The 15,120-nt window shown below is 39.1% G+C and overlaps 1 protein-coding gene across 1 annotated transcript in view; it reads left to right on the plus strand.

The window, feature by feature from the left end:
- TEC (tec protein tyrosine kinase) overlaps positions 1-15,120 on the plus strand; it is a 139,152-nt gene that overhangs the window by 123,095 nt on the left and 937 nt on the right. The window contains exons 10-17 of the mRNA XM_011927314.1: positions 2,165-2,244; positions 3,418-3,551; positions 6,659-6,733; positions 7,501-7,672; positions 7,789-8,005; positions 12,028-12,092; positions 14,429-14,547; positions 14,636-14,793. Coding sequence (XP_011782704.1) covers positions 2,165-2,244; positions 3,418-3,551; positions 6,659-6,733; positions 7,501-7,672; positions 7,789-8,005; positions 12,028-12,092; positions 14,429-14,547; positions 14,636-14,793 — 1,020 coding nt within the window. The remainder of the gene's footprint in view (positions 1-2,164; positions 2,245-3,417; positions 3,552-6,658; positions 6,734-7,500; positions 7,673-7,788; positions 8,006-12,027; positions 12,093-14,428; positions 14,548-14,635; positions 14,794-15,120) is intronic.

Below are 15,120 nucleotides of genomic sequence, written 5' to 3' on the forward strand. Positions count from 1 at the left end.
TGTGCTGAAATTGCTATACCTTTAAAAAGAAATAAAATGAAAGGGTAAAATGTATAGAGGGGACTACCCTGTGCTGAGTAATGGGACCTGGGTCTACCTGTGACTTTTCTAGCCTACTTTTCGCATCTGTAAGAGAAGGAGTTGGACTAGAAGATGATCTCTACAATTCTCTGCATTTCTGATCTAGTTTTCTATTTAGCTATTGTTCCCAGTCTTTTAAACTCATGTTTTCTCATTTTACCTTCTGCTTAGTGTCATGCATCAAGATTTTGTTGAGTGCTTGTTTTTGTAGTTGATGTTAAAAAAACAATAGTAGGTGACTTTGGTTAATTCTAACTACACGTAACCATGCCCACAGGATTCTTCCATGCCTCTCTGGAGACCCCACAGTGAGAGGCAGATGTAGCAGAGTGAGTAGCTAAATGGCAGCCTGGGGACCAGATCCTGCCTCTGCTGCTTACTAGCTGTGTGACCTGGTGCAAATTACTCAGTCAGTCTTTCTGTTTGTCATTTCCTTACCTACAAAGTAATGTGGGGATAACAATAGTACCTATGTAATAGGACTGTTTTGATGATTAAATAAATTGATATGCTAGAACATTAGAACAGAATAAATTTTCAATAAATAAGTGTGTTTATTTATTTATTTATTTATTTATATTATTTAAGACAGTTTCTCTCTCTCTCTGTCTCCCAGAGTGTAGTGGTGTGATCTTGGCTTACTGCAGCCTCTGTCTCCTGGGTTCAAGCGATTCTCCTGCCTCAGCCTCCCAAGTAGCTGAGATTACAGGCATGCACCACCATGCCTGGCTAATTTTTAGTAAAGATGGGGTGTTTTTAGTAGAGATGGGGTTTTGCCATGTTGGCCAGGCTGGTCTTAAACTCCCGACCTCAACTGTTCTGCCTGCCTCAGCCTCCCAAGGTGCTGGGATTGCAGGCATGAGCCACCGTGCCCAGCCTCTGTTATACTTTTTACTGACTGATTATTACAATTATTATCCCTAATTGTTATCAGGTATTTTTGTGGGGCCTTATTTAATTCCATTGTTTTTCCTATGAAGAAGAGTACAATTTGTTTTATTTTTCAACTAATAAAGGACACACTTTTCATCTTAAAGCAATTTAAATACTAGAGATTGATGGTAGTACTACTGGACAGAGAGGCATTTGAGGTTCGTAGGGTCTATTTCTTGCTTTTCAACTTGGAACCTGAGAAAGATTTGACCTTTAGTCTTCTAGCATTGTTTCCAACTGTTGATTTTCTCTGCTTGAGTTACTTGTGCCTCCATCTCGCCTTTCGTAAAGGCTGATATTTGGCTGGGTATGTTGGCTCACGCCTGTAATCCCAGCACTTTCAGAGATCAAGGAGGGTGGATCACTGGAGGTCAGAAGTTCAAAACCAAGCTAGCCAACATGGCAAAACCCTATCTCTACTAAAAATACAAAAATTAGCTAGACATGGTGGTGCACGCCTGTAGTCCCAGCTACTCGGGAGGCTGAGACAGGAGAATTCCTTGAACCCGGGAGGTGGAGGTTGTGGTGAGCCGAGATCGTGCCACTGCACTCCAGCCAGCTGGGGCAACAGTGCAAGACTCTGTCTCAAAAAAAAAAAAAAAAAAAAAGACTGATATTTAACTTCAACTTCTAGAGAATTAAGAATTTTTAAATTCATTCTTATAAAAAGCACTGAGACATTTATAGGAAAATTCAGTGTGGATTGAAAATCATACTGAGTCAAGAATCAAAGCTTATAACAAATACGAAAACTGTATGAAATGAAACTCAATCATGAAGAAATATATTTTTCCATGACAGTTTTCCTACATGTCCAGGCCTTACAGGAATTGCAAAATCTTGTCTCTCAGTTCTGGAAGGGCACTGAGAGATTATTTGATTGAAATGTCTCACCATTTGTGAGGATTTGTGATTGTGGGGAATTAAGTGTGATTTCTTTAACTACTCTCCTAGTGCAGTAATTTGAAGTGCAAAGTCATGTGGGTGGGAGAAACCAAGGGGCCCTATTGGTAAGTTGTGCTTCTTCAAAGCAGATTTTCTGGGAAAGAATAATAATCATAAAATTATAATATTAGATTCTTCAGTATTCTCCAAGGCGATGCTATTAGTAATTGGAATAAAACAATTTTTTTCTGAACTTGGATTTTAGGATAAAGAAGGTGGTTTTATGGTAAGGGATTCCAGTCAACCAGGCTTGTACACAGTCTCCCTTTATACCAAGTTTGGAGGGTGAGTAAACCTACCTTTTCTTTTTTTTATATATAATTTTGAGTTTTTGCATGAACTTCCTATGTAGTTTATATGGATTCCTAATTTTCATAAAAAAATGCAGCATTTCACCATTAAAAAGAAAACCTGAACTTGATTTCTGAAGTGTATATACTGTTTTTTGTATTTATATTTTCAGTAATTTTCACTATAGTTTTTCATATATATTTGTTGAGTATGGCTATAATAACTTTAGTAACATTCAACAAACATTTATAGTGAATGGTGCTGGTCACTAAGGATAAAATCATGAGCAAAGGATGCAGAGACCCTGCCCACTGGTAGGTTAGTAGATGCTACAGTCCAGTAACAGACAGTGATGGTAGTAAGTGCCATGTGGGAGGGTAATGTGTGTGTGTGGTGGGTTTGGGGGTGGGGGATGGTAAACAGCCTAGGCACATCTTGAGTTAGTCATGAACGCTCTCTCAAATGACGTCCAGGCTGAGACCTGAGAGGTAAGCAGGAAAAACTCAGAGGGAGGAGACGGAGTGTTTCTGACCAGGAAATTGCCTAGACCTAGAGGGGAGAGAGGATGTGGTGAGTTCAAGTCACTGAAAAGTATGTTGTAGCTGTGTGGTAGAATGGGAGCAGAGTGAAGGGAGGAGAGAGAAGCCTGAGAGTTGAAGCAGAGGCAAGTTCATGTCAATGTCAATGAGTCTGAGCTTTACCCTAAGAGCAACAGGAGTCATCTTGAAAGCATTTTTAGCAAGAGAGGACTAGAGAAGATCTCTGCTCTAGAAAGGTACCTAAAGTTGAATGTTTAAAAGTGTAATTTATTCGCTATTGGCGATTTAAGTATTCTATACATTTGTAAGTTTATGCAACAGCAGGAACAAAAAGCAGTAGCTGCTAATAGCTATTTTAAGACTTCCAACTGTTGTTAAGTGAAATTCATAAATGTTCTCTTTCAGAATCTCATGCAAAGGGCCATGTATGTTTTCAGTGAGTACTTTAAAAACTTTGACATGCTAATACAGAAGATGAAGCTAAGAAGAACATGGGGAAAGTAAAATTCGTGCCAGGAATAGAGGGAATCATATGGATAGACGCTGTGGTTGCCCTTGTAGAAAACACCTTAAGAATGAAGTTTTATTATTTCAACTTGGTTCTGACACATTTTGATTTTTGTTCTAGAGAAGGTTCATCGGGTTTCAGGCATTATCATATAAAGGAAACAACAACATCTCCAAAGAAGTATTACCTAGCTGAAAAACATGCTTTTGGCTCCATTCCTGAGATTATTGAATATCATAAGCACAATGCAGCAGGTAAGTGAGCTGTGAAAACCTACTTCAAATATAAGGTAGTGATTAAAATGATCAGATACTGTGATTAGTTCATTGTAGAATGTGGTTGATTTAAAATTACTGCATATTAAAGGAATGATATATACAAAGAATAATTAGAAATAATATCAAGCTTTATTAAAAGCTCTGTCTTGACCTTAGGACATGAGTTATTCCAGTGGTATATAGCAAATGTTCACATTACATTTATACACTGTTGGTGGGAGTGTAAATTAGTTCCGCCATTGTGGAAGACAGTAAGACAGAAACACCATTCAACCCAGCAGTCCCATTACTGGGTATGTACCCAAAGGAATATAAATCATTCTATTATAAAGACACATGCATGTGGGTGTTCATTGCAGCACTGTTCAGAATAGCAAAGACATGGAATCAACCTAAATGTCCATCAGTGATAGACAGGATGAAGAAAATCTGGTACACATACACCACGGAATCTGTGAAGCCATAAAAGAAGAATGGGATCATATCCTTTGCAGGGATATGGATGGAGCTGGAGGCCATTATCCTTAGCAAACTAACACAGGAACAGAAAACCAAATACTGCATGGTCTCTCTTATAAGTGGAAGCTAAACAATAAGAATACATGGTCACATAGAGGGGAACAACACACACTGGAGTCTTTTGTAGGGTAGAGGTTGGGAGGATGGAGAGGATCAGGAAAAACAACTTATGGGTACTAGGCTTAATACCTGGGTAATGAAATAATCTGTACGGCAAACCCCCATGACACAAGTTTGCCCATGTAACAAACTTGCACTTATAACCCTGAACTTAAAAGTTAAAAAAAGTTCACATTTATGTGGTATATATGTCCTTGATACTAAAGTCCAAGATATGTCTATTTCAGAATAGTCACAGAAGATTCCAGATATTCCAGGATTCAGTCCTATGCTGTAGGTTTCCAGAGACTAATCATATCCTACAAGTTAACCATCTTCTTGAATCTCTGGTACACTACCACCAGAGTGGGAACAAACTGAATACCAAAAAATAACAGAAACCACATTTATGAAAATTAAAGTTCCACAGGATTATATAGAAAGATTTCCAGCCTTTGACTTTAAAAATGTAACTGGGCAGGGATAGCCAAGTGCTTCACCCAACTTATGAAAAATTTCGAAATTTTATTGAAGGCACCCTTTGCAAAGCCTGTTATTTTGTGACTGTTTACCTTTTTTCAGGTAATAATAATGGTTATTTAGATAAAATTTATATACTATAAAGCTCACCCATTTAAAGTATACAATTCAGTGGTTTTTAGCGTATTTACAGAGTTGTGCCAACTATCAGCATAATCTAAATTTTTTTTTAAAGAACATTGTCATCATCCCAAGAAGAAGTTTTGTATCAAATAATTGCCACCCCATCCCCCCTTCACCAGCCCAGCCCCAGGCAACCATTAAGCTACTTTCTTTCTCCCTTATAGATTTGCCTATTCTGGACATTTCATATAAATGGAATTACAGAATATGTGGTCTTCCGTGACTAGCTTCACTGACTTAACATAACTGTTTTTGACGTTGTCATGTTGTAGTATGTAGATGCATTCCATTCCCTTTTTTAAAAACATACATCACAAGTTTACTGAAATAATCAGATAATATAAACAAAACGAACAGGGCTTGACACATAGCAATTGCACAATAACTTCTACTTATTATTGAGTCACAACCCAGAGCCTAACACAACATTTGTGGAATGCTTAGGTTCTCAGGTCAGCATACAAGTCTACATTTAACTCTTAAGTAAAATAACAGTTTCAAATTTAGTATAATAATGCTAAATGTTGAGACGGGATCAACCCCTCTATCTCCAAATATAGGGGGATTATCTTACCATCCACCTGTTGTGTTAGAAAGTCGTGCTTCATCTACTTATGGAAGCCAAGACACAGCCTAGATATGTACAAACTGTAGCTAAAATGAGGTTAAGGAAAAAATTTGCTGACAATATCACTAGGAATTCTAGACAATGTAAATTGCCATTAATGTTTATTGCTGTGATGGACTTCCTGAACACATTGTTAGAAATTGGTTTGTGGCCAGGTATACAAATAATAATTCGTTGTGTGGATTTTGTTTATTATTCATCAGTTGATGGACATTTGGGTTGTTTCCACATTAGTTCTCTTATGAATAATGCTTCTGTAAACAGCTGTACACCAGTTTTTGCGTGGAAATAAGTTTTCATTTCTTTTGGGTATTTACCTAGTTATAGGTATGCTGCGTCATATGGTAACTTTGTGTTTAACATTTGAGGAACTGATTTCATATCAATTTATATCTCATTCTGTTGTTTTCTTTTTTGGTGTTTTTGCTCCCTAATTTTTTCTTCTGTATTCCTGTATAAGTTTTCATCTTAACTGTCATCTCAATTCATTCAACAAACATGTATCAAGTGCCTACTGCATGCCAAAAACAGAGCCAGACTTTGGGGAGACTGTGGTGGACTAGGTATAGTCACTGATCCTGATTTTCCGAGACCCTACCACTTGCGGGGAGACAGAGAAGTACATGATGATTTTAAATTGCTTTGAGATATCTTGTAGTAGAGGAAATACAGAGTGCTATGGGTGTTTATGGAAGAGACACCTCCTGTTTCTTATTTAGTGCTGTATGCAACTTGGGTTAAAAGATCCACACTGATTTCCAGTAGTTGGTATTCCGAATTGTGGCTATCTTAGAGCCCGATTTTTATGCTAAGATTGCTAATACTGAACTCTGTCAGGTGAATAACTTTCATTTTTAGCAGGCTAATATAATTCCCTTTCATAGTTCAGCTCTCATATTGGAAAAGAACATGAAATAACTGTTAGAAACCTTTTAACATCCTTTAAAATATTTGGAAAAAGAGAAAGCTAGCATGGTGCCTGTTAAACACTGTAGTATTTAAAAGAAAATGTTTGTTGAATGAATAAAAGCATATAGTACAGTGCTGTATGTACACACAGAGGATGAGCAGTAAATGAATAAATGATGAATTTTATAAGTGAGTTTCCTGTAGCATGTGACCAAGCAGAATGATTATGAATGAGTTTGACTGCAACACTTTCTTTGATTATTAGGACTTGTCACCCGGCTTCGGTACCCAGTTAGTGTGAAAGGGAAGAATGCACCCACCACTGCAGGATTCAGCTATGGTAACTCTTATTTTGTGGTTGCATGAGCTGATTTTCCTTGAAAAGAATCCATTGTCATAAGATAAATTTGGATGTATACTATTTCACATACTGGAACTGTTTTCATAAGTTTGTAGTATGAGTTTTTAGAGAATTATACTTAAGACCATAGCAGCCTAGGTATTATGTTTTCATCATTATTCATAATTCCATAGAAAACTTTCTGTCAGTAAAAAAATAAGCATTACCATGTTAACATCTAAAATAAATCAAAGCTCTTCCTGGTTCTCACCAGCTTTATTGGTTACAAGAACGTGAGTAAGGATGGAGGTAAGAAAGAAAGCTTCCAACTTAGTTGTCTTTGTCACTTCTGACAAAAGCCTTTAAAACAGCAGATTACATTATTTCCAACTTGATGGAATTGAAAAAGAAAAAAAAAAACCTGAGAAGGAAGAGTGGTAAAGAAGGAAGTGTTTGTTTGACAAAAGTACCTTTAACTTTCAGGCTATATGATAATAATAATAATAATAATTATTATTATTATTAATGCTTGTGCAGAATTGTCTTGCCTTCTTCATTTCACATTGGTTAGAAGGGATTCATCCTCCCCACCTTTGGCAGTTCAGATGCAGGTTTCAAGTCTCTTTTGTGTTTTACCAGGAATTATTACAGTGTTATCCTGTAATTCTGAGGTTGATCTGATCTTGGTTATAGGTTCTTCTTCCCCTCTCTGATTCATGCTACATTTTCCTTTTTAAATATGAACATTTTCCCCTTCTGTCATGCAGAGAAGTGGGAGATTAACCCTTCAGAACTGACCTTTATGAGGGAATTGGGAAGTGGACTGTTTGGAGTGGTGAGGCTTGGCAAATGGCGAGCCCAGTACAAAGTCGCAATCAAAGCTATTCGGGAAGGTGCCATGTGCGAGGAGGACTTTATAGAAGAAGCTAAAGTGATGATGTAAGTGGCGATCATCTTTCTGGCTCACCTTTTTGTATTAAAAAGTGGCCCCTCACCAAAAACTTGGTAGTTTCTTTTCCTGTAGTAACTATATATATGTATGTCTTCCTTTCCAGGAAACTGACACACCCGAAGTTAGTGCAGCTTTATGGTGTATGCACCCAGCAGAAACCAATATACATTGTTACCGAGTTCATGGAAAGGGGCTGCCTTCTGAATTTCCTCCGACAGAGACAAGGTCATTTCAGTAGAGACGTGCTGCTGAGCATGTGTCAGGATGTGTGTGAAGGGATGGAGTATCTGGAGAGAAACAGCTTCATCCACAGAGATCTGGTAACCCTAGCCGCCCACATTCCCACTCATTGGCTGAATTCCTTTGTAACAATGGCTCAGCAAATGTGCAATGATGTATTAATAGCCAATGTTTGTTCTTAACAATCTTTCACCGTTATTTTTAAAGTTAGTAAATTTAACTTGCCCTGTAATTTTAAAGGAAAGATCTTTATTCAATCTAATGATTTACCTAGTTAATATCTCCAAGCAAGTTTCCATGTTTTAATTTTTTGATCTCCATAAGAATCCCATGAGATAGCTACTCACAGTGGATTCTCTTACCATCACTCTTGTACAGATGAGAAAATTAGCTTCAGGGAAGTGAAATGGCTTGCCTACTGTGATAAATAGGGAAGTTGCGGTTGGCCTTGACTTTCTAAGTAGATCCCAAGTTCTTTTCCACCTCATACACTATAAACAGAAACTATAAGAGAAATCCTTTGGATTTTTAAAAAAATCTCTCAAATCACTGGGAAAATATGGAGGTTCATGTTAACTTCTCAAAATACCAGTAAAAGAAATCTGTTCCCAGTTCTAAATTATTGTGATGGAAACAGTTTTTCCCTTCTCACCTGTTCTCACTCTCTCCTCCATTCTTCTTTTCCTTCTGTTTTTCTTCTCTACCTGTTCTTTACAAATGCTTTCAGCATATTAGCAGCAGTGTCTGTCCCCTGAAAATAATCAGCTGAAAATGCTTGTTTTCAGCATATCGGTAGCACTGTCTGTCCCCTGAAAGAAAATAATTCTTTCACCAAGAAGAGTATAATTTTCATTTGGGACTTCCTCCCGTATTTTAGTTTTAGCTTTCTAGTGATAAAGCATGGATACATTTCTTTTAGAAAGCAGAAAAACTTTAAGACAGGGTTTTCTTTTTCTTTGAGACAGGGTCTCACTTTGTCTTCCAGGCTGAAATGCAGTGGTGTAATCTTGGCTCACTGCAGCCTCAACCTCCCGGGTTCAAGAGATCCTCCTGCCTCAGCCCCCAAGTAGCTGAGACTATAGGCATGTGCCACCATGCCTGGCTAATTTTTGTAGAGATGGGGTTTCGCTGTGTTGCTCAGACTGGTCTCAAACTCAAGCGATCTGCTCAAGCGATCTGCCTGCCTCAGCCTCCCAAGTGCTAGGATTACAGGTGTGAGCCTCTGCACCCAGCCTTAGCAAAACATTTTTTAAAGTTAGCAGTCACCTTAGACAGACATTGTTCTGATAAGTGTTTTACAAATAAACTCGTTTAATCATAATTCTGGGAAGTAGATTTTCTTATTATTCCCTTTTTACAGATGAGGAAACTGAGGTGCAAATAGGATAAAATAACTTACCAATGGGCAAGTGAATTGTAGAGCCAGGATTTGAACCTGGGCAGCTTGTTTCTAGGGTCCCTACTTAATTACTATGCTATGCTCTCTAGAATTAAAGCATATTAGAGAGTTGAAGATTTGGAGATGGAACACTTGATTTCCTAGGTGTGTTTTGGGATACTTACCTTATCTTAGATTCAGTTTCAGTGTCTGTAAATTGTGGGTTATAATGTTGTTTGGCTTCCAAGACTGTTTTAAAGATCACATTATTTGACTGGGGCAAAGGGCTTTGTAAAATAGACATGCTATAGATAACATCAGTTATTGTTATCATTATGTCAGGGATGACGAAGAATATCTCTGTCAATTGAAACTCGTGAACTAAGAACCTTCGTCTGTTTTGTCCTTACAAAACTGATAAAAACTGAATATCTACGTGGGTGTGGCAGATTACACCTTCCAGACAGATGATATTTTGGCAAAAACGATTCTCATATTTCTGTGCCTGTGATATTGGTATTACTATGGTAGGTTTGTGTCACCCCTTATGGGAAACTTCAGATGCTCTTGTCTCCTTGGTAAAGAATCCTGTTGACCATCCAGCACAGGCATTGTGGAGTTGTGAAGTGTTTTCGTAGGAAGATGCAGTCCGTAGGCAGTGAAGCGTTTTCATAGGACTGCAGTTTCGTAGGCAGTCCAGGGAATGGGTATTAACTCTCATTTTATAACAGACTTTTTTTTTTTTTTGAGACGGAGTCTCACTCGCCCAGGTTGGAGTGCAGTGGTGCGATCTCGGCTCACTGCAAGCTCTGCCTCCCGGGTTCACGCCATTCTCCTGACTCAGCCTCCCTAGTAGCTGGGACTACAGGCACCTGCCGCCATGCCCAGCTAATTTTTTTTTGTATTTTTAGCAGAGATGGGGTTTCACCATGTTAGCCAGGATGGTCTCGATCTGCTGACCTCGTGATCCGCCTGCCTCGGCCTCCCAAAGTGCTGGGATTACAGGCATGAACCACCGCACCCGGCCTATGAGACTCTTAAAATGCACTCAGCAAGAGGGAACCTCATATAAGTGCAATTGCCACATAGAGAAAATAGAATTATGAACAGTCAGGAAGAAAAACACATCTTGGTCTATGGGTTATGGTATTAAAATATTATTGGCCTGGTGTGGTGGCTCACGCCTATAATCCCAGCACTTTGGGAGGCCGAGGCGGGCAGATCACGAGGTGAAGAGATCAAGGCCATCCTGGTGAACATGATGAAACCCTGTCTCTACTAAAAATACAAAAAACAGCCTGGCATAGTGGTGGCCGCCTATAGTCCTGGCTACTTGGGAGGCTGAGGCAGAAGAATCACTTGAACCCGGGAGGCGGATGTTGCAGTGAGCTGAGATGGCACCACTGGACTCTAGCCTGGTGACAGAACGAGACTCGGTCTCAAAAAAAAATCATCATGTCTTCCTTCTGAGAAATACCATGTCTTTCTATCAAGCTATTTTCTTGAACCTTGTAACCTTGAAGAATGTGCAAGAAAATATAAATTAAATAATCCACAATTGTATTTGACCAATTTTGTACATCATGTTATAATATACTGGGAACATAAATGAAAAAACAAACTGTATTCACACATAGCTATTCTTTTGGAGACCGAGTCTTGCTCTGTCGCCCAGGCTGGAGTGCAGTGGTGTGATCCCTGCTCATTGCAACCTCCGCCTCCCAGGTTCAAGCAATTCTACCTCCAGTCCCAGGTAGCTGGGGCTACAGTTGTGTGCCACTACACTTGGCAAATTTTTTTGTATTTTTAGTAGAGACGGGGTTTTGTCATGTTGGCCAGGCTGGTCTCAAACTCCCAACCTCAAGTTTTCCACCCGCCTCAGCCTCCCAAAATGTTGGGATTACAGGCGTGAGCCACTGCACCCAGCCTGTTCTTTGACTGGGATGAGATGACCAATCACTGAGCAGAAATATTGGGTAAGAGATTGGTCACCCATCATTGTGATGGTTCATTTTGATGATTGTGTATTATTAAGCTCACCCAGTAAGAACCGGATTAAGGACTTCAAGAGATGTTCTCATTGTCAGTAAGAAAATTGGATAGTTTAATAAGAGCAGGTCTGGGAGGGAGAAAAGTGAGTTGACCCTTCTATTAGCCCTTGTTTAAGAATGACAGTTGGCCGGTGTGGTGGCTCACACCTATAATCCTAACACTGGGGGAGGCCGAGGCAGGTGGATGAGGGCAGGAGTTCAAGACTAGCCTGGTCACAATGGTAAAACCCCGTCTCTACTAAAAATACAATAATTAGTTGGGTGTGGTGATAGGTGCCTGTAATCCCAGCTATTCTGGAGGCTGGGGCAGAAGAATCACTTGAACCTGGGAGGCGGAGGTTGCAGTGAGCCAAGATTGCACCACTGCACTCCAGCCTGGGTGACAGAGGCAGACCCTGTCTCAAAAAAAGAAAAAAAAAAAAAAAGACAATTGGTAAAGATTATACAATAATGCCTTATTGCAAATATGACTTTCTGACCTGCCTTTCTATTCATTTTTTCAAATACACAATGGAAATACTTCCATAGGGGTAAAAACAACTTATTAAAGGACATTTCCACCTCTGCAAATGTTGACTACGTTACACTAAATTTAATATGAACAGAACTTATATTTTCCTACTTAAATGGTAGAATTTTTAAACTAATATACCATCATAATGTTGTTTTCCAGGCTGCCAGAAATTGTCTAGTAAGTGAGACGGGAGTTGTAAAAGTATCTGATTTTGGAATGGCCAGGTATGTCCAAGTATATGTGGTTTTAGGTGATGTTTTCATTTTTTTGGTGGAATTAATAAGTGTGGGAATAATTGCAATGATGAAGCAGAAAGGAAATCTTGTTAACTGGTTCTCAGATTAAAATAAGTATGTATTGTGATGTTAGTAGTTCTCTCCACTAGGTGGTAGTATAGCCTGTTAAATATACTATGTTTCCTGGTGTGGATTTGATTTCTAGAATCTTCTGTTTTCACAAAAACATATTTGGTGGTGAGGTTCTTAGTATGTCCATGTCTGCAGTGTTTTTCTTCTCTTAATTTTTATAATTTAATAATATTATAAAATACCTTTAAAAGGTATTTAGTTTATTTTTTGTCGCTTCTTCCTCTGTCTGTCCATTCATTCATCCATACATCCACCCATAAAAAATCAGGTGCCTGCTGTGTGCCAGGCATAATGATAGGCTGAACCATATTAGAGAATAAGACCTACAAGTCCTTGCCCGCACACAGCTTACATTCAGGAAGAAGGTGAATCAGAAGACCTGATAAAGTTACATAATTGAGCAGGGTCGATACTGGTAAACTGTGGCTGTCAGTCTGACCCACACTTCATTTGGGTTTCACATTTTTAAATGGATGCAAAAATGAAAAGAATATTATGACATGTAAAAAAAATCTGAAACTCCAGTGTCACTGTCCATAAAAATAGTGCGACTGAGACATAGCCTCACTCATTCATTTAGGTGTTACCTGTGACTGCTTTCCCGCTACAGATGCAGAGTTGAGTAGCTGTCTTGGGGACTGTATAGCCTGCCAGATCTGAAATATGTGTTATCTGGCCCTTTACAGAAAAGTTGACTGATCCCTGTAATAGAGATAATTTGGGGTGGTGCCGAGTGACGATGCAGGGCAAGAGTGAGGGTGGCTACTCGATCTGATGTTCAGGACGACCTCTTTGAGATAGGGAGATTTGTCTAGAGAGAAGAAGGTAGGAAGTAGCCAGTGTAGGTGAAAATAAAAGGATAAAATATTTCAGGTAGGAAGAAAAAGTGAAAAAGCTTGAAGTCTGGGACACGTCTGGCCTGCTCAAGGAATGGAAAAAGCGCCAGGGTAGCTGGCCAACGGGCAGCGCCAGGAATGCTTATAAATGCAGGCAAGGACCAGGCCGTGTAGGGCCAAGTTTAACTCCTAAGGAAACTCAGGCCCAGGGAGATTAGAAAACTGTTACTGTCAGAAATGGGACCAGAACTTCCAACTCTTAGGATATTAATTAACCAGTGCTCTTTATTTACTTTTATATAAAGATACTATATATTTGGCAGGCTGTCGGCCACTTTCATATGTTCAATCTTCATATGTTAGGCTTTCAGAAAATCTGCACTTTTGTATCAACCACTCATAAACACTCTTTATACCCTAAAGTCACACTACCCTGGCTGACAGTTTGATCCAGCCCATAGTGGCACTGTCTGCCAGCCAGCAGCTGGCTTTGTGCTGAGTCACCATCTTTGTCTACAGAGCAAAGGACGTTTGTGCAATTCTTTGAAAATTTTCTCATAGAAGCTTTTAGAAATTAATGGTATATTCACACATAATACAGAAATACATTCCTTTTGTAAATATGTGCTGCCCACCTTACGGAAAGGGCTGAAGTCTTTTCATCTACCAACCCTAATCAAGGATTCTCCCCCAAAGTTAGCCACTGTTACCAGTTTTTGTATGTTCTTCCAGAAGGACATAGTATGTTCGCATAAAAAAGTTATATAGTATTGTTTTGAGTGCATGTATGTATGTGGGGATGTTATGTATAAATGCATACTCCACTGTTCACATGTGGCATATTTTGTGTTGTGTGTTTTTTTTTTTTTTTTTTTGCATTTGCTGTTTTCATATGCTGTAGTTTTAAATTGTGCTCTGTGGAATTGTGAGGGCTGAAAGCATGTGTGTTTCTAGATGCTTTATACCACTTCCTCTGGAGCAGTTCTGCTTTAGATTTTTTACATAAGGGGCCTGTGGGTAAAATTTTATTTAAAGAACAGAATTGCTTACAAAGAAAAGCTTGCAAACTATTTTATGATACCTTGTCTCTATTGCCTTATAAAAAGAAAGAAAAACAGAAAAATCAAAGTGCAGATGGTAATGTGGTGATGCATCCATCTCATGCACTTAAATTGAGCTGAGAGGAAGTTGGAAATCACCAAGTGTGGCCACTGAGGTGAACATTTAGCTTCAACCGGATGCTTGTTGGACTTTAGTCAACTGTGTTTTTGATTGCAAGGGGAAAAAAATGAAAGAACAAGTAGAAAATGCAGATTGTTCTTCAGAGGTGTAAACCCATGGTGTGTCTTACTCTAGGTATGTTCTGGATGATCAGTATACAAGTTCTTCTGGTGCTAAGTTTCCTGTGAAGTGGTGTCCACCTGAAGTGTTTAATTACAGCCGCTTCAGCAGCAAATCAGATGTCTGGTCATTTGGTAAGATCCATGGTCCATATTTCCTCATGTCCGTCCGCCCTGAGAAGGAAGTGGATACATCCATTTGGTAATCCTTATTCTTTTCCAGGTGTTTTAATGTGGGAAGTATTCACAGAAGGCAGAATGCCCTTTGAAAAATATACCAATTATGAAGTGGTAACCATGGTTACTCGAGGCCACCGACTCTACCAGCCAAAGTTGGCATCCAACTATGTATATGAAGTGATGCTGAGATGTTGGCAGGAGGTATAGGTTTTTTGTGTGCTTTCTTTTTGAATCTCTTAGGGATTGGGCTTGGTAAATAGATAACATGCAGTCTTTATAGCCTAGTGAGGTGGTGCATGCTTTATAGTGATTTCAAGCTCTAGGTAGGAAGCCAACCCTCTCAACTCAAATTCTGAATAACGGGAAGAAGTTGTAAAGATGTGGAAAATGCTAATAACTACCTCAATACATTCAGGCTACTTCCTCACTCTCAAGTGGGACTCCTTCCATAGTTGCCTGAGCTATGGACTTGGGGAATACGCCTGGAGAAGTAGCTCTTTTTTCACTGGGTCACTTGTAGAGTTGAAA

The sequence above is a fragment of the Colobus angolensis genome, unplaced genomic scaffold (genome assembly GCF_000951035.1).
Source record: "Colobus angolensis palliatus isolate OR3802 unplaced genomic scaffold, Cang.pa_1.0 Scaffold71, whole genome shotgun sequence".
NCBI classification, from domain to species: domain Eukaryota; kingdom Metazoa; phylum Chordata; class Mammalia; order Primates; family Cercopithecidae; genus Colobus; species Colobus angolensis.